The 19,692-nt window shown below is 42.5% G+C and overlaps 1 protein-coding gene across 12 annotated transcripts in view; it reads right to left on the bottom strand.

Moving 5' to 3' along the window:
• Nucleotides 1-15,197, bottom strand: part of LOC311127145 (tight junction protein 1-like) — a 73,678-nt gene extending 58,481 nt beyond the window's left edge. For all 12 annotated transcript variants that reach the window (XM_084158910.1, XM_084158918.1, XM_084158920.1 and 9 more), the window contains exon 1: nt 14,768-15,197. In XM_084158910.1, the coding sequence (XP_084015036.1) occupies nt 14,768-14,791 (24 nt within the window). In that variant the 5' untranslated portion in view covers nt 14,792-15,197. The remainder of the gene's footprint in view (nt 1-14,767) is intronic.
• Nucleotides 15,198-19,692: the final 4,495 nt, after the last annotated feature.

Genomic DNA, 19,692 nt, shown 5'->3' with positions numbered 1-19,692 from the left:
AGAGTTATTGTGAGTTAGCAGTGGTAGAGTTAGCATGAAACACACTGAGAATCTGAGTGCCGATAGGTACTTATCACAGTAGGAGGTCGTTCCTTCTCTTGCTAGAACAAAAGACGTACCTGCTGTGTACCGACCTGGTACTGACGAAACTGATGTTTCTACTTGTAGAAACACAATGCTCGGCAGTGGACGACAACTTGACTTTGAGCCAATCAGAGAGCACGAACCTCCATGAGGGGGAGCAGACAGGAGTAACAACCAGAAGCCATGGATTACAGGCAACATCCGCACTGAGCTAAAGGCTAGAGCTGCCGCTTTCAAGGAGCGGAATGAACACTAACCTGGACGCTTATAAGAAATCCCGCTACGCCCTCCGACGAACCATTAAACAGGCAAAGCGTCAATACAGGACTAAGATCGAATCCTACCACATCAGCTCTGATCCTCTCCCTGACCCAGTTTGTAATACCTACATGTTTCAAGTAGACCACCATCGTCCCTGTGCCCAAGAACACCAAGGTAAACTGTCTAAATGACTATCACCCCGTAGCACTCACATCTGTAGCCACGAAATGCTTTCAAAGGCTGGTCATGGCTCACATCAACACCATCATCCCAGACAACCTGGACCCACTCCAATTCGCATACCGCCTCAACAGATGACGCAATCTCTATTGCACTCCACAATGACCTTTCCCACTTGAACAAAACACCTACGTGAGAATGCTGTTCATTGACTACAGCTCAGCGCTCAACACCATAGTGCCCTCGAAGCTCATCGTTAAGGTCCCTGGGACTGAACACCTCCCTCTGCAACTTGATCCTCGACTTTCTGATGGAAGTCCAGGACGACAACAACACATCCGCCACGTAGACAACACATCCGCCACGCTGACCCTCAACACAGGGCCCCTCAGGGGTGCATGCTTAGTCCCCTCCTGTACTCCCTGTTCACCCACGATTGTGTGGCCGTGCACGACTCCAACACCATCATTACGTTTGCCAACGACACAACGGTGGTAGGCCTGATCACCAATGACGATGAGACAGCCTATACAGAGGAGGTCAGAGACCTGGCAGTGTGGTGCCAGGACAACAACCTCTCCCTCAACGTCAGTAAGACAAAGGAGCTGATCGTTGACTACAGGAAACGGAGGGCCAAGCACGCCCATTCACATAGACGGGGCAGTAGTGTAGCGGGTCGATAGCTTCAAGTTCCTCGGTGGCCACATCACTAAGGATCTATCATGGTCCAAACACACTAACACAGCCGTGAAGAGGGCAAGACAACGCTTCTTCCCCCTGAGGAGGCTGAAAAGATTTGGCATGGGCCCTCAGATCCTCTACAGGTGCACCATCGAGAGCATCTTGACTGGCTGCATTACCGCTTGGTATGGCAATTGCTTGGCATCCGACCGCAAGGCACTACAGAGGGTAATGTGCACGGCCCAGTACATCACTGGGGCCGAGCTCCCTGCCATCCAGGACCTCTATACCAGGCGGTGTCAGGAAGGCCCAACATTTTTTCAAAGACTCCAGCCAGAGACTGTTCTCTCTGCTACCACACAGGAAGCAGTACCAATGCACGAAGTCTGGACCTGAACAACAGGTCCCTGAACATGACCCTGAGCAGCTTCTACCCCCAAGCCATTAGACTTCTAAACAAGACTGCTAAATAGCTAATCAAATGGCTACCCAGACTACCTACATTGACCCTTTTTTGCACTAAGTCTCTCGCACACACACTGGACTCTACCCACACATACACTACATGACCAAAAGTATATGGATACCTGCTCGTCGAACATCTCATTCCAAAATCATGGGCATTAACATGGAGAAGGCTTTCCACTAGATGTTGGAACATTGCTGCGGGGACTTGCTTCCATTCAGCCACAAGAGCATTAGTAAGGCTGGGCACTGATGTGCAGTGCCCGACCACTCTGTGCAGGCCAGTCAAGTTATTCCACACCAATCTCGACAAACCATTTCGAACAGTTCTTGTGATGATGTTGCTTCCAGAGGATGTTTGGAACTCGGTAGTGAGTGTTGCAACAGAGGACAGATGATTTTTACGCGCTACGCGTTTCAGCACTTGGCGGTCCCGTTCTGTGAGCTTGTGTGGCCTACCACTTAGCAGCTGAGCCGTTGTAGCTCCTAGGCGTTTCCACTTCACAATAACAGCACTTACAGTTGAAGGGGTGTCCACATACTTTTGTGTATATAGTGTACTTACACTGACACCAACACACACACTGCTGCTGTCTATCTATCTATCCGGTTGCCTAGTCACTTTACCCCTAATTATATGTACAGTACATAGCTACCTCAATTACCTCGTACCCCTGCACATCAATTTGGTACTGGTAATCCCTGTATATAGCCATGTTATTTTCTACTCCCTGTATATAGCCATGTTATTTTCTACTCCCTGTATATAGCCATGTTATTTTCTACTCCCTGTATATAGCCATGTTATTTTCTACTCCCTATATATAGCCATGTTATTCTTTGTCGTTATTTTTATTCACTGTGTATTTATTCCTCATATCACTATTTCTATTTTTGTTTATCTTATCTTTAAATCTGCATTGTTGGAAAAGGACCCGTAAGTAAGCATTTCACTGATAGTCTACAGCTGTTGTCTACGAAGCGTGTGACAAATAACATTTGATTTGAAGAAAAAACAAAATAGAGGGCACTTTTTCCGGTCTAATCCACCCTTTTCATCAGAATCGTTTTAACAATAAAGCTTTTCTAGAGCAAGTCTTTACAGCTTTTACATCTAGTTAAAGAGTTTTGTGCTTGAAGAAGGATTTTTTTGTTAAGTTTGATAATGTGCACTAGCTTACTAGTTAGCTAGCTAGCTAATGTTAGCTTGCTAACTGAGCAATGCAGTCACACACACACATCATATGAAACGAGTCAGCGTGGTAAGTGCAGCACCATACACACAACACTAAATGCTTTACCAAGCTAGCCATCTAGCCACCGTAGCTAGTAACATTACAATTAAATCACAATGGATTAGTTTCCATGAAGCAGCCTGTAGCTGGCCACCAAGAGTCAATGCAGTGTCTTTACTTTACCTAGCTAGCACAACAGCTAGTTAGCTAGTGAACGTTAGCCAGCTAGATAAACATATATCTATGGGCTGTGTGAGATTATGGAGAGTTTATTACATGTTTTTTTGTCATCTTGCTATTTAGTTATCTAGCTGTGGCCATCTGGCTAGTATCAACAAGGTCTTTGTAGAACAATAGTAACATTAGCGCAGCTAGCTAGTTAGCTAACATTGAGTAGACCACAAAGGAACACACATGGACAAACAACGCTACTGCCACATTCTGGTTTGGAGAATTTGACGACTTGGCTGACGATTTAAAAGTCTTTGCTGTGTGAACACAGAAGAGATCGACTGCCGACACTCTGTTCAGATGTGCTACGTACTGTCGGCAAGCAACCGTTTGACAATCCTGAAGTTGTTTGACCCATAGGTCAGGGACGATAATCAGGCCCATGCAGGCAGCAGGGAATCTGGCCTTGCCAGCCCACAGGAGCCTGTAAATCAGCTCTGGACTCAGCCAATCACTAGCCACACAGATATCAGCCCCCCCCCCCCCCCACCACACACACAACTTAACACAGGTCAGGAATGTGCTGATAAGAAGCCAAGGCCCAGCTGTTTCGCTCCCTCCCTCCTTTTCTCTCTTTCCCTACTTCTCTCTCGCTTTCTCTATCTTTTCCTCTTTTTGAGAACACTGGAAACACTGAGCTCAGTATGAGAACATGCAGAGGGGTAAACATATACTCACGCACACACAGTTGTGTTGGATTGTAACACTGGTGAGGGAGATTACTATGTTAGTTTACTTATTTATTTTTATTTTTTATATTTTTTATTTAACCTTTATTTAACCAGGTAAGCCAGTTGAGAACAAGTTCTCATTTACAACTGCGATCTGGCCAAGATAAAGCAGTGCGATAAAAACAACAACACAGAGTTACATATGGGGTAAAAAAACATAAAGTCAAAAAATACAACAGAAAATATATATACAGTGTGTGCAAATGTAGCAAGTTATGGAGGTAAGGCAATAAATAGGCTATAGTGCAAAATAATTACAAGTAGTATTAACACTGGAATGCTAGATGTGCAAGAGATTATGTGCAAATAGAGATACTGGGGTGCAAAAGAGCAAAATAAATAACAATATAGGGATGAGGTAGTTGGGTGGGCTAATTTCAGATGGGCTGTGTACAGGTGCTTATCACAGGACACTAATAGAAACGTTTGAAAGAACAGGCTTGGGTTGGTCGTGAAAAACAGAGAAAATACAACAACCATAAAGCCATTGTTCCCAGTCAAACACAATCAGAGGTGCAGTAATTGGCAAGCCACTAACAAATCAGCCATAGGAGGAAAATCTCCTGCTAGTGAATAGGGCATTGGAGAGCCTTTAAGAATGAGCAACATGAGGCAGGTCCTAACGAAGGGAGGTTAATTAACGGTGACTGGGGACGGGGGTGTGTCTGCTAGTGTTGTCCTTATAGGGTCCTTAGTAAATGGAACTAAACCCAAACATGGCCCCTGACAAAACGTTCCTATGTCACCATTCTTGAGCTGGGATTTCAAAAACAGAAACACACACACACACACACACACACACACACACACACACACACAGACTGCTGATGTGGTAAAACAAAGGGTGTATTCAGCAGGGGGTCCTTGAGGCTGACCATGTTTGCCTCCAGAGAGTGATGGCGCCTGTCCCTACAGTACAGTGGACAACAGAGCATCCGAAACAGCTTGTGCATATATTATGAGAACATTTTGTGACGTTTCTGTTTGTTTTTGCCTTCGGCAAGGGTTTCTTCGGCTGTTCCTGCACACACACAAAAATTAGGAGGCAAGTCAGAGTTCGGAAGCAGAAGTCTACGCCCCTTCATCGGTGATTGGTCAACAGTAGGGATTCTAAAATTAAATTAAATTAATTAAACTCATTTTCATGCACATTTATTCCACTTGAGAAATACTGTACCTAACGTCCTAGTTAGATGTAAAATGGCGCAACTAAGATCTCCTTATCAAAAACCTCAAACATAATGACAGATTTCTTGAGTTATCTTAGATTAATTTGGACAATTTAGAGGAAGTGAATACTGGCTACGACATCTTAAGATGGACAAACAATACTATTGCCTAATTTTTCTAGTTTTCAAGCAAAGGTTGAAGGTATGCGAGCACACTCGTTCGGTTCGCCTAGACGATTTCGGCTAGGCGCCAGCTGAACCGAAGCATGAGGAAGCCTTTATGGGCCGGCCAGCCCACTACTCACTACCCCAGCAGGGCTGGGCTGGGCCTCCATATATACACACAACACACACACGCACAGCAGGGTGACGTGGCCCAGCCCCACTAAAACAAGAAGCCAAGTCCACTCAGAGAAATTCCCAAGCTTTCAGAGCCTCAGTCACAATGGCCATGTTGTGGGCCAGGCTGAGGCCTACATCTACTGAATTAATGAGTTGGTTACTGTTAGGGGCCGGGCAGCCATGTTCCATTCCCACCCTGCACTTCAGAGGAGATGCAATTATCATCTCAGGGAGAAGGGAAAATCATGCATGCATTAATGAGTAGTACATGCATAATAATAATAACAATAATAATAATAATAATAATAATAATATACCCTAATTAATAACACCAACATCTAGCAAGAACTCTGGTTCTTCTCTAGGTTTCTTCCTAGGTTCCTGCCTTTTCCTAGCCACCATGCATCTACATCTGCATTGCTTGCTCTTTGGGGTTTTAGGCTTGGTATCTGTATAAGCACTTTATGACATCTGCTGATGTAAAAAGGGCTTTATAAATACATTTGATTGATTAATCTCTAGATAAACTCAGCCTCAATCTATGCATTGACCCAGTATCCCATTATACATGAACCAATTATCACATAGAAGTTACGGGGGGGGGGGGGGGGACTATATGTTGACTCAAAGGGCTGGGATCCTGAGAGAGATGTGATAGAGAACAGACAACACTCTCAGGTTCCACCTCAAAAGGGGGAAATCAGAGACATGTGACAAGGGTTTCTTATATGGTGTGCACTCCATGGCCTCAGTCAAGTACACCATCAGAACTCACCAGTAGTTGTGTGCATTGTGAGCAAAGTCTGACTATAGGCGCAAGTCACAAAACAAACACTGTCTGCCATAGCCATTTGTCAAAGACAGACAACTGGGTTGTTTTGTGTGTGTAATCAGTGGCAGGAAGGCCTTGTTTGAATCCTTATCCTGTCTGCACGTATAATTGGTCATTATGGACAATTTAATTCGTAGATTGTATAAACAGGATACTGGAGGATACAAAAAGACAGCAAAGATTATGTTCTTTCTCCTGAGGAACTGGAATTGTATTACTGGAAAAAGATCATTAACTCAAATACCTTTCTGAGAAATTACAACTCATATACTTAAAAGGTGAAATCTACAATTTCACAAATGGTGATTATGTAACATTTGAAAGGGGTTTTCAGTGGAGTAGAACTCAGAGGGCAGAGTTGAACAGTAGAAAATAGCAGACGTAGGTTTTGCTGTGTTAATGATGCAATTTAACAATGTAACCACAGTTGAGTTGCTACCGGGGCTGGAGTAATTCTATTTTTCCTGTGTACTGAGAGAGAAAGGCTGAAGTCAGACTTTATATACAAAATAACATGGGATGGGAGAGGATAGGGGGAATGTGGGAAGAGTAAAGGCATCAGCTTGCTTCAGTTCGGCTGGCATGTAGCCCAACTCGGCTAGGCAAACCGAATGAGTGTGCTTGCATACTCCCTTAAAAACAAGAAAAAAGCAGCAATAGTACCTTTTGTCCATATTGAGACGGCGTAGCTAGCATACACTCCCACAAAATAGTCTGAATTATTCTAAGATAACGCAAGCAATCTGTCATTAATTTACGTTTTTGCAGAGGAGATCTTAGTCGCGCAATTGTACAAATGTGCAGGAAACGAGTTGATTGACAACCAAGACATAATACAGTATATGCACAAACTGTTTCGGCTGGGAAGCATGCGGACGCCTTAAGGAGGGTGAGAGAAAGAGGGAGGAGGGTGAGAGGAATAGCTAAACATGGCAGAGTTGCTCAAGGGGACAGACATAAACTATAAGAACACTAACTTAAGACACACACACTCCCTCTCTCTATCCAAAGTGTGCTGGGGAGAGAGTGAGAGGAGTAGAAAGTTCTGTGCAGCTGCGTCTGAGACTGATTTAGTCTGATCTGTATCAAGGCATGTTTTAATAAAACAACAGACCCACAGGACAGAGCAGACATGCATGAAATGTAGCGAATATTCCATAAACAACTATATGAATGGCCAGCCTAGAACACGGGTGCCTATGGTTGAAGTATGACCATTGTAATGACATGCATATGTAAATATTGTACGTCATCGTCCATAACTTCTGTACAGACTTAGGCGCAAAAATAATTAATGACTAAAGCAAAATAGGATGGACATGTACTGTGAAGAGAGCTCCAGCAATGTGGCAGGTAGGTGACCTACATAACAAAAACATGATCATTCTCCAAATGAGTGACTAAAGAAATGAATCTATTTCAACACTCTGAGCTGCAGTCAGTCAGTCATTCAGTCACACACAGAAACAACCAGCCTTGCCTGTGTCAAGTCCCTTGTGCTGCTGGTGGTTGCTGACTGAAGATAAATCCTCAGAGACCTGACCTGCCAACAAGCCAAGGATGGATGGCTTGGCTGGCCTTTGAGCGGCAGGGACATCAAATCTCCCATTTTACAAACCAAACACGCACACTGGGGTAGCTACAGAAACCCCAGTTCCATCCTCCAGGATACTGGCAGACATGCAGACTGGGTAGTCTACCTGTCTGAGACAATGAGAGAACATGTGGGGTCATTAATCTTCCTCAACACACTGTGGTATCACTCCTCCTAGATTCTACAGAAAATTATATGTCAATCAATCTAGTCTACAGCTGTGTTTGGTACTTTTGGCTTACATAGATTAGGCATTCTGTAAAAACCCTCAAGTAAGCTGTCAAACTCAATTCTCTATCTAGCCACTATTCTACGGTCACAGATAGAAAGCGGTGAGAAGAAAATAATTGTGGACTGCAAACAGTGAAAAGGCACCCCCATATCTCTAGGATTTAATGCCGTGATTATGGGTGAGAGATTAGGTATTTTTTTAAGAGGCTCCATGTGATTCAGATTATAGCCAGGCAGTGCATCTCCCCCTCTCCCCTCCCTGTGGTATGTTGTTGCTTTCTCTCTCTATACCCACCTGCCTCTACTGTGCCCGTCAGTCTTCACATTCCTTCCACAAATAAAGGTATCTATAGGGCCGATACCCACTGATAAGATAAGTGCAGCACTTCATTAGAGTATCATTGTAACCAAAACAAAAAATAACAGCAGGTTGCCCTCTCCTCATTAACAGCAACCCATGACTAAATAACGGGGAAGACTCTTCCAACGAGTCTTTCTTTCTGTGCTGTATAAATCTATATACTTCAAAGAGAAATAAAAAATAATACTACATCACAGCAGGCCATTTAAGGAGCATTTCAATTAAATCTGTCCCAAAGAATGTGTGTATTCTGAGCAGCCATCTTCGACTCCATTTTGCATTCCATTCCCCCTCTTGACACATTTGGTTTTGAGCAGAGGTTGGGTGCTCTAGCTAGCTATCATACGAGCCAAGACAGAGACAAACACCACACTGCTTATTTCACGATAGTATGCAACACAGCCATGTGGAACTGGAATAGAATATGGCATTAGACAGGCTGAAGGACAGCATCCTTGCCAAGAATGCTCTGAATGCCCCAGCGTTCAGTGACAAGTGTTCAGCTGCTGCTCATCCAGGGGCAACAGTCAACTCCCCTGGGACAGGATCTTGGACGACGGGATCTATCCTGGACACAGACCGTGTCAGTTTGGGACATCTTAATGAAGTCTCCAGCATGGGAGAGTGCATTCAACTGAAGAGGAAAGGGGGTGGGGAGAGGAAGAGGGGGAAATGCCACTCCCTGGAGGAAATACACAGGATCTCCTCATGAGCTGTGACAGAAAGAAAAGCTCTGGCTTAGCAATGGAACATCCACTCATGGTAATAATACAGCTATTACAGAATTCCAGTACTCTCCTGAATCAAAACCACATAACAGCTACACATTAAAGCTTTGCAATGTTTCATAATGTAATCTGTAAAACCTTGTCCCAATAGAAATGTGAAGTTGGAAACTAAATAAGTTTGCTAATATGGGTGATCGTTAATGGGACAGTTGATGGCTACAACCATCAAACTAGTAGTAGTAGTTTAAAGGATAATTAAAAACAACAAATAAATAAGAATTAGTCATTTAGCAGACGCTCTTATCCAGAGCGACTTACAGGAGCAATTAGGGTTAAGTGCCTTGCTCAAGGGCACCGACAGATTTTTCACCTAATCGACTCGGGGATTAGAACCAGCGACCTTTCGGTTACTGGCACAACGCTCTTACCCACTAAGCTACCTGCCGCCCTCAACTGTGGTGCAGATTAATGTTATAAACGTATCGTTCTATTTATCGTTAATCCAGGCAATTTATCGAGATATGGATTCTTGTATTTATCGCCCAGCTCTAATTCAAACACAATCCAAAACAAACCATTATTTAATTCATCAAAATGATGTAAAACATTGAAATGATGTATCATACTACATATTTTAATATCATAACTCCATAAATAACTTTAGTTTATAATGCATGTTATGAATGCTTTATGAGAGACTTAATGTAAAGAACTAGGCTACCATTACATAACAGACAGAAGTGCTATGTGGGCAGAGTTAAAGAGATTCTCCTGTACTTTTGTATATTTTTTAGCCAGTATTTCTGAAAGTAGAGTTCACAAATCAAAAGTGGTCCCTGAAAATTGCGTACTACGTCACATACAGTGAGGGAAAAATGTATTTGATCCCCTGCTGTTTTTGTACGTTTGCCCACTGACAAAGAAATGATCAGTCTATAATTTTAATGGTAGGTTTATTTGAACAGTGAGAGACAGAATAACAACAAAAAAACCTATAAAAACGCATGTCAAAAATGTTATAAATTGATTTGCATTTTAATGAGGGAAATAAGTATTTGACCCCCTCTCAATCAGAAAGATTTCTGGCTCCCAGGTGTCTTTTATACAGGTAACGAGCTGAGATTAGGAGCACACTCTTAAAGGGAGTGCTCCTAATCTCAGTTTTTTACCTGTATAAAAGACACCTGTCCACAGAAGCAATCAATCAATCAGATTCCAAACTCTCCACCATGGCCAAGACCAAAGAGCTCTCCAAGGATGTCAGGGACAAGATTGAAGACCTACACAAGGCTGGAATGGGCTACAAGACCATCGCCAAGCAGCTTGGTGAGAAGGTGACAACAGTTGGTGCGATTATTCGCAAATGGAAGAAACAGAAAATAACTGTCAATCTCCCTCGGCCTGGGGCTCCATGCAAGATCTCACTTCTTGGAGTTGCAATGATCATGAGAACGGTGAGGAATCAGCCCAGAACTACACAGGAGGATCTTGTCAATGATCTCAAGGCAGCTGGGACCATAGACACCAAGAAAACAATTGGTAACACACTACGCCATGAAGGACTGAAATCCTGCAGCGCCCGCAAGGTCCCCCTGCTCAGGAAAGCACATATACAGGGCCGTCTGAAGTTTGCCAACATCAGAGGAGAACTGGGTGAAAGTGTTGTGGTCAGATGAGACCAAAATGGAGCTCTTTTGCATCAACTCAACTCGCCATGTTTGGAGGAGGAGGAATGCTGCCTATGACCCCAAGAACACCATCCCCACAGTCAAACATGGAGGTGGAATTATTATGCTTTGGGGGTGTTTTTCTGCTAAGGGGACAGGACAACTTCACCGCATCAAAAGGACGATGGACGGGGCCATGTACCGTCAAATCTTGGGTGAGAACCTCCTTCCCTCAGCCAGGGCATTGAAAATGGGTAGTGGAAGGGTATTCCAGCATGACAATGACCCAAAACACATGGCCAAGGCAACAAAGGAGTGTCTCAAGAAGCAGCACATTAAGGTCCTGGAGTGGCCTAGACAGTCTCCAGACCTTAATCCCATAGAAAATCTGTGGAGGGAGCTGAAGGTTCGAGTTGCCAAACGTCAGCCTCGAAACCTTAATGACTTGGAGAAGATCTACAAAGAGGAGTGGAACAAAATCCCTCCTGAGATGTGTGCAAACCTGGTGGCCAACTACAAGAAACGTCTGACCTCTGATTGCCAACAAGGGTTTTGCTACCAAGTACTAAGTCATGTTTTGCAGAGGGGTCAAATACTTATTTCCCTCATTAAAATGCAAATCAATTTATAACATTTTTGACATGCGTTTTTCTGGATTTTTTTGTTGTTATTCTGTCTCTCACTGTTCAAATAAACCTACCATTAAAATTATAGACTGATCATGTCTTTGTCAGTGGGCAAACGTACAAAATCAGCAGGGGATCAAATACTTTTTTCCCTCACTGTATGTGCAGCACCACGTCATTGCTCTCTCTCTCTCTCTCTCTCTCTGCTGTGTGTGTGTGTGTGTGTATCTTGCTAGCTGTCACTCAAATGGCAAGGGGCTTAAGCTCATTGGCTAGAACTTAAATTGCTAGGGGGCTGGCCCATGTAGGGGAAAATGGCGTTGCACAGCTTCCAGTAAACACTCACTTTCTAACTAGGGATTATGTGGCTAATTGTGGTAAGACAGTAATACTGCTCATAGATTATGAATGTATGAACTACACATTGACACAACCAGCCCAAAGCGGGAAGTTTAAAAAATACTTACTAGTTGCCAAAGCTCTGTAGCATGTCTTTAAGCATAACTTGATTGTATTTCACTACTAGATAAACTAGTGATAAAACGGTAGAGTCTAGATAACTGATTGTCATGTGCCAGTGCTCTTGATAGGAAGCAGTGTTGTTTTAGAACACTGTCTGACCAAAACTGAGAGCTCAGCTGCACAAGGGGCCAGGGCTCCTAGCCTCCTAGCTCCTCTTCATGGGGGCCACTTGAGACCCTCTGTCCACAGGCCCTCTCATGGCAGAGAAAGAGCGAGAGAGCGAGAGAGACTAGCCCCGTCTGCACTAAAACGTCCAGCAGCTCTCTCTATCCATAGTTTTTTTAAAAGACCACAAAGAGCGACCAGTGATAGAGGAAAACAAAAACATCACCTCTCCACGCCACAGAGAAGCCTAATTGCACCACCCTCCCCATCGCTGATGTAAATGTGAGATGTGTAATCATCATCAAAGGAAAACAGAAGACGTACGTTCTGAGTGAGTCCACTGAGGCCACAGGGACTCGTCCTCATAATTACCAGAGCCTCTCTAGCCATACATGAGGGAGGACAAGAGCACAGACTGCAAAGCCTTTCAATCCCCTTGCTTTCACTAATTTCACTACTCTTCTTTCACCCTGAAAACACAAGCATGTGGCCAATTTTAGAGCGAGCTGATACAATACATAATTTTTCTTTTGTGGTGTTGTATTCCTATTCAGCAGTGAAAAGACAAGGGAAGGATGAGGACAGAATTAAAATGTAGTGTGGAAGAAGAGCTAATGTCTTCATTTTCATGCATGCTGCATGAGCTCGATTAATGGGGTTTCACACAGCTTTTGAAATGTTGGCAACAAACACGTCCACTCCTACTTCGTGTTCCAGCAGAAACACTACTATTGAAATGCTGCTGCTACTGCTGTGCTGAGTGAGCTCTCCCTAATCCCTTTCTCAGAGAAGCATGAGGCTGTGCTGCACACTTCCTCCAAGGCAGGAAACACATTATGATGAGGACAATAATGAGTAAACAATTATGTGACACTAAAAACTACCATTATGTTTTCATGACATGGATAATTAATATAATTCTTTCATCTTTCCTGGTTATTAAGGTTTGATTTCAGCATTCTTGACCTCTGACAAAAATTGTCACCACAACTACAGATGTGATCATGACCCGTTCCAGGTGTCACAACACTCTGGTCTAAAAACAGCCTTCTTATCATTCAGATCATTCTCTGTATCCTTCATTACTTCCTTACTCAATGTGACTCTGACCACTGGAATCTGTGTGGTGAAATTCCTCTGGCCGAAGTCGTAGTACACATGGGCCTGTGACTGACAGATAAAACCACAGGCATCCAAGTCGTACTTTTCACACAACATTGCTGACATTACTCATAGCTAGAGATATTGCATGCATGGTGTGTTGTACTACAAACATCTATAGTAGGAGTTAAATAGTTATGTGAAGTGAATTAGGGCGGTGTGGGTCTGAGGGGCATGCACTGCTTAATGTGGCCTCAAAGCTATTCCTTAATCAAGCAGTGATCCCTGAACAACAGCCCATAACTCAATGTAAGGTAAGGTATGCTATAATGAAAATGTAATCGTCCAAGCAGAGGTGATGTATTCAGATTGAACAAGTGGGCCAGAGAGTGACAGCCAAATGAACCAGAAGGCTTATTTCTCAGTGTCATGCTAGTAGCAACACATTCTATATAAAACAGATGATAGCCTTCTTGACACACCAAGCACCATCCAGCAAACAGAACGTTGCACTTCAGTTGTCACTTGCACTTACATTATTTCAATGGACAACCCAGTTTAAATATCTAAAGTATGTTGTAGTGAGACACACCACATAGGACAAACCTGCATTACATCACCTGAGATGGTTCCACCTGAACTGCAAGAACTGACCAAACCTGAATTTCATCAGTGTGAAACTACAGCACACATTCCTAGGTTGTCAGACAACTCTGTGTGACAGAGGAAACGATTGGCACACTTGAAAACATTGGTATTGTTGTAATTTGTGGATTATTTACAACCACTCCCAAAATGTGTTGGTGCCAGCTTTCACCTGGTCAAACAGGGTTGAAACAACCCAAACCACTAGAACTGATACATTACGTATTTTAATCTACATGGTTTTAACTGACTAGACTGGGGCATTGCCTATCTTGACCATGCGCAGTGTGTGTGGAGCAATAGCATGTACAATTGAGACGTGTCTAACTTGACTCGGTTCACTCGAAAATCTGCATAGGCCCAGTAAACAAACATGATTTCCCGGTGAATGACAGATATAAAACTACGGTTTGTAGTTTACAATTGGTTCTAATGAACAATCATGTCATTGTATCAAGACTATGAAATCACTGAGAAACACTGGACATTATTTTACGCGGGCTTTGATCGTAAGAAACCAACCGTTACAATGTTGCAACGCATTATTATGATATCGTCCATTCACAAGAAAGTTTGTCCCAGTAACTGTTTTCACTGTCAAGACAAAGTAACCATTTAACGAACCTCCAGCATTGAAGAAATGGTATGTGGCACCCATATGTGGATGATCAACAGGTGTTTTATTGGGGCACCTCCGACAATAATATGCATAAAAGTTGTCACAGTTTAGTGAGCCCATTCTTTATGATCAATACCTCCCTGGTCGCAAGAATGACATTCACCTAACATAAATAAAATTGAGGTACAGTATCTTCGATCATGTCGATGTCATCAACCACTGACATTGACAGAGACACATAAACTAGATGAACAAGCTGACGTAGATAGTATTTCCCCTGATGAGAAAATTATGCATTCGGCGCAAAAGAAAATCTACTTTGTAACTTTTTTTCTGTAGTTCTGTCGGGTATCCTACCTTGGAAGCTGTTTTGGCAGACATTTTACTCGCTTGCTCTGCTCCCAAAGTAGCAAGTTACTGTTAGTATTATCACTTCAACCAAAGCACAAAATTCCTTCTTCTGAATTTCGCCCAGCTGCCGCCACGCCGGGCAATGTTATTTTATTTTTTCAGGACGTCGAGAAACATGACCCAAATTTGTGTGTGAAAAGTCCAAAGTTCATTATCTTCAGTAGTTTGCCTTCAATGTAACTTTACCCTATATGCCTATACATCCGAAATTACTCCGTTTAAAATAGTCCAACTCAAATACGTTGCCTTATTGTATCCTCTCTTAAGAACGTTGGCTGAAACGTTTGAAGAAAATGTAGATACCACTTCGTCCGCAAATCCAAAGCAGTAAAACTGCAATGGCAGGCTTTGTATGCCTCTCCCTGCTCGATTCTCCCCTCTCCAAGCAACGATCGTGACATGTCTGACTGGAAGAGTCCATTGCACCTCTGTAGGGGTGATGCTACGGGATGGAAACCAGGGCATTGCCGTTTAACTAAATATATTTATTCTAAAGTAAAATATTATAATTATTTATGTCGAACATTCAGGTCAAACGTATATGTTATATTTATGTATTAATTTACCCGTATAAACTATTCTTTATGCAACAACAAAAATACAGATATCACTATTTTCCCTGATAATGAACTATGCGGACCATTGGCAATTGTAAAGAGAGGAGAGGGGATGTCACTGATGTGATGCTGCTGAATGTTCACTTTTACTGGGTGACTGACAGGCCTGCAGTGTTTACTTGCTATATTGAAGCACAGTGCTTGTGAACTCCTAAAACACCTGGGTCACCTAACACATCCAGCTGACGCTGACAACGATAAAGTGAAAAACCTCCAGCTTTGGAGTTGTAGACATTTTAATACATTGATTTATAAGATTCTTGAGACATAAAACGTATAACTATTCTTGCAAAAATACCTTGCAATAGGACTTAATAATAACTTGTAATATGTCTGAAAACACAATTTTATATTATTATGGGACTTTGCAACCACACTAGTTGGTGGCATGGCAGACGAGCCTGGGACACAGACAGTCTACAGTTTCATAAGTAAAAGTCGTAAACCAAAGAAAAATGTTTCAGGTCAACTTTCAACTGAAAATCCAGTCAATGACTTTAAGTTGGGTTTTTGTGTGGTTGATAACCAACCACACAGGAAACCAAGCGGGCCATAGATGTCATTCAGACTACTTCCTATGGCTTTCCGGACCCCCACCCACAGGATGCACTGAACCTCAGAGCTCAGCTTGCATTGTTTCAAAGTAAACAACACACTGTAGGACTGTATCTCTCAATGTAAAATAAATCAGCACAAACCTTACTTATAAAGAAATCAAGTAGCTTCAGCCTGTGACATAATGAAAAAAGAACAACGATGACATGTTCATCTAAGCAACCACTTTGCTCTGAGTGCACAGAGCTTCTCTATTTCCATCCCAAGCAGCCATTTTGACAAACCAGGAAATCACGCTCACACACTGCTCCTGACTTTTCTTACACGTACAGCTGGTGCAGGCTATAGGTGCCCTGCTATAGGTGCCCTGCTATAGGTGCCCTGTAGCTGTAGATGGTCTTGGGTTCATTTGCCACCAGACCAAATCCCACAAAGCAAAAACCTAAAACAATTTGACAGACAGGGCTTGATGCATCGTGCTTAAGAACAGCTCTCAGCCAAGGTATATTGGCCATATACCACACCTCCTCGGGCCTTATTGCTTAAATATAACATTAAGCCTAAACTAAATAATGCATTCTTAAATTACTATATATTAACTGTGTTTGTCAGTATCTAACAATCTAATCTAATATGAGATTAGACACAAAAGTAAAAGAACAAAAGAACAATTAATCTAAATTTTTACCAGTATTTAAAAAAAGCATGTTTGTTATATCTGCAATATGAATGAATGAATGACTACATACTAGTATAGATGCCAGCTGCTCTGTCCTCCTGTAACGGTAACTTCGGCCCGCATCCACCAGGGAAGATATCAGAATGTTCAGCATTCTATCTCTCTCAAGTAACTAGGCTAATTTGCTGTTCTAAAAGTAAACAAGACAGAGCTAGAACATTTTAATGGATCGACCCCAAACGCTGTAACCCAAAGACACAGAGAGAGGAGTACTACTGCCTGCTTCAGAGTCAAATACAGACCTGCAGTATCTCCTGATGGAGAAGAGAGAGGGGCATTTGTGACACTAAAACGTGATCAAAGGCAGTTTTGTCCTGCATGGCTGACCCCCCCCCTCCCCCTCCCCCCAGAACCCAGAGCAGCAGTACACAACGGCTCTGGAGCTCAGGTGCTGCCTTATCATGGAAGAGCAGGCACATGGAAAACACTCTGCCATAGAACAGGCCAGAACACACAGACACAAAACAAGCACACATTAGTGAGGAGAACGCTTCACAGAGTTATGCTCGCCTGCCCCAGCATCCCCAGAGCAGAAAACTCTAATGTACAGTGAAATAACATGAAGCACACACCCTGCACTGCACAGTATGTCCTAACTGGAAAATACATGAAAAGAGACCTACAACACCATTGTTGTAGGTGTAGCACTAGCAGAGTACTTTCTCAGCTTGAGAAAAGCCATTGTTGTAGGTGTAGCACTAGCAGAGTACTTTCTCAGCTTGAGAAAAGCCATTGTTGTAGGTGTAGTACAGCCCTTATTTCTCCGCTTTAGAAAGGGGGATGAGAGTGAAAGGGAGATCAATAAACACAGGCCGAGCTCTAACACCTCTGCCTGTTAGAACAACCAATCTGAGGGAGAGGTCAAGATCTAGAGGCCAGTTCCTGCCAACAACAGCCGTCTTTGATAAGTCCACAATTGTTTTCTCTACACATTTTTGCCCTTGAAGTTCTTCAATAAAAAGTAGCCTAAATGCCAACCCACTCAGATATGTAATTTCACAAATGTGTATTATTTTCTCAAATACAGCCAGGTAATGAGGACAGATTAATACAACTTGGGGTTTAGGCTACTCCTATTTCTTACTGTTGTCTGTAGACATCTTAAACTATATTTTCTTGGGAAAAGAGGAGAATAGTTGATTATTACTTGGGAGACACAAAAGGTCAAAGTTATACCACACATGGTCTAAAATGAAGCCAAAATGTCATTCATGATTATGTAGGAGCATATCTTTCCCCAAACTCACAAAGTAAGAAAAGTGGAAAAAGATAAAGGGAAAAGAGAGTGAAAGTAATCCTCCTGTTCTAATAACACCATGCTAGTTGAGTCAGTACAGGGAGGAGGAAGTCAGGGTCCTGTTTCACTGTCCGTCCATCTTCATCTGGGCTGAATTAAGATCCGATTGGTCGTCTGTCTTATCTTGCCTGGGCTCTATTGACTCTGGAAATTCTTGCCTTGGTTACGGCTCTAGCAGGGTACTGTGTTCTGTTTCCACTGTTAATGAGAACCCTCTGAAGGTCAGGGCCTGGAGGAGTGAAGTCAAACCAGCAGTAAGGAGTTCCTTTAGTAATTGTTATGGACGATATCTAGCGGGGCACACTAAGACTAAGACCCAGTTGCCTACTAGGGCACACAAGGACAAAGACCCACTTGTACATTCCAATGGAAAATAGCCAAACTGAAGCTTGAGAATAAAAAAATAAAGTTATATTCCCTCTGTGCCTACAGCATTTCTCCTTCGCAATTTATTGGTTTAATCTGCATCTAGTATACATTTAACGTTGTTTTATATGCACCTAAATTAAGGTGAAAGAAAGGGGTTGTCGATAGCTGGCTTTTCTTTTTTATACTTGAATTTTATCAGTTTCAAAACAATACAGCAAAAACAGAAACAATGAAACTAAAGAATAGATAAAAGCAAACAGAAGTTGCCATCCAATAGGTACAGAATAATATATAAAGTAAGTATACAGAGTTGTGATATTGTATTGTTAACAAGATATTAGTTAATCAAGTCTTCCTGGTTTGTGAACGATATCCATTTCTCCCAGTTACTTTTGAATACAGGTTTTTGGAGTCTTAAGGCAAACAGTTGAAGTCGGACGTTTACATACACTTAGGTTGGAGTCATTAAAACTCGTTTTTCAACCACTCCACAAATTTCTTGTTAACAAACTATAGTTTTGGCAAGTCGGTTAGGACATCTACTTTGTGCATGACACAAGTAATTTTTCCAACAATTGTTTACAGACAGATTATTTCACTTATAATTCACTGTATCACAATTCCAGTGGGTCAGAAGTTTACATACACTAAGTTGACTGTGCCTTTAAACAGCTTGGAAAATTCCAGAAAATGATGTCATGGCTTTAGAATCTTCTGATAGGCTAATTTACATAATTTGAGTCAATTGGAGATGTACCTGTGGATGAAGGCCTACCTTCAAACTCAGTGCCTCTTTGCTTGACATTATGGGAAAATCAAAAGAAATCAGCCAAGACCTCAGAAAAAAATGTGTAGACCTCCACAAGTCTGGTTCATCGTTGGGAGCAATTTCCAAACGCCTGAAAGTACCACGTTCATCTGTACAAACAATAGTATGCAAGTATAAACACCATGGGACCACGCAGCCGTCATACCGCTCAGGAAGGAGACACGTTCTGTTTCCTAGAGATGAACATACTTTGGTGCGAAAAGTGCAAATCAATCCCAGAACAACAGCAAAGGACCTTGTGAAGATGCTGGAGGAAACAGGTACAAAAGTATCCACAGTAAAACAAGTCCTATATCGACATAAACTGAAAGGCCGCTCAGCAAGGAAGAAGCCACTGCTCCAAAACCGCCATTAAACCGCCAGACTACGGTTTGCAACTGCACATGGGGACAAAGATCGTACTTTTTGGAGAAATGTCCTCTGGTCTGATGAAACAAAAATTGAACTGTTTGGCCATAATGACCA

This window comes from Coregonus lavaretus (assembly GCF_964263955.1).
Source record: "Coregonus lavaretus genome assembly, chromosome: 4".
Taxonomy (NCBI): Eukaryota; Metazoa; Chordata; class Actinopteri; order Salmoniformes; family Salmonidae; genus Coregonus; species Coregonus lavaretus.
Note: the sequence above shows the minus strand (reverse complement) of the source record. Positions and strands in the feature narration are given on the sequence as shown.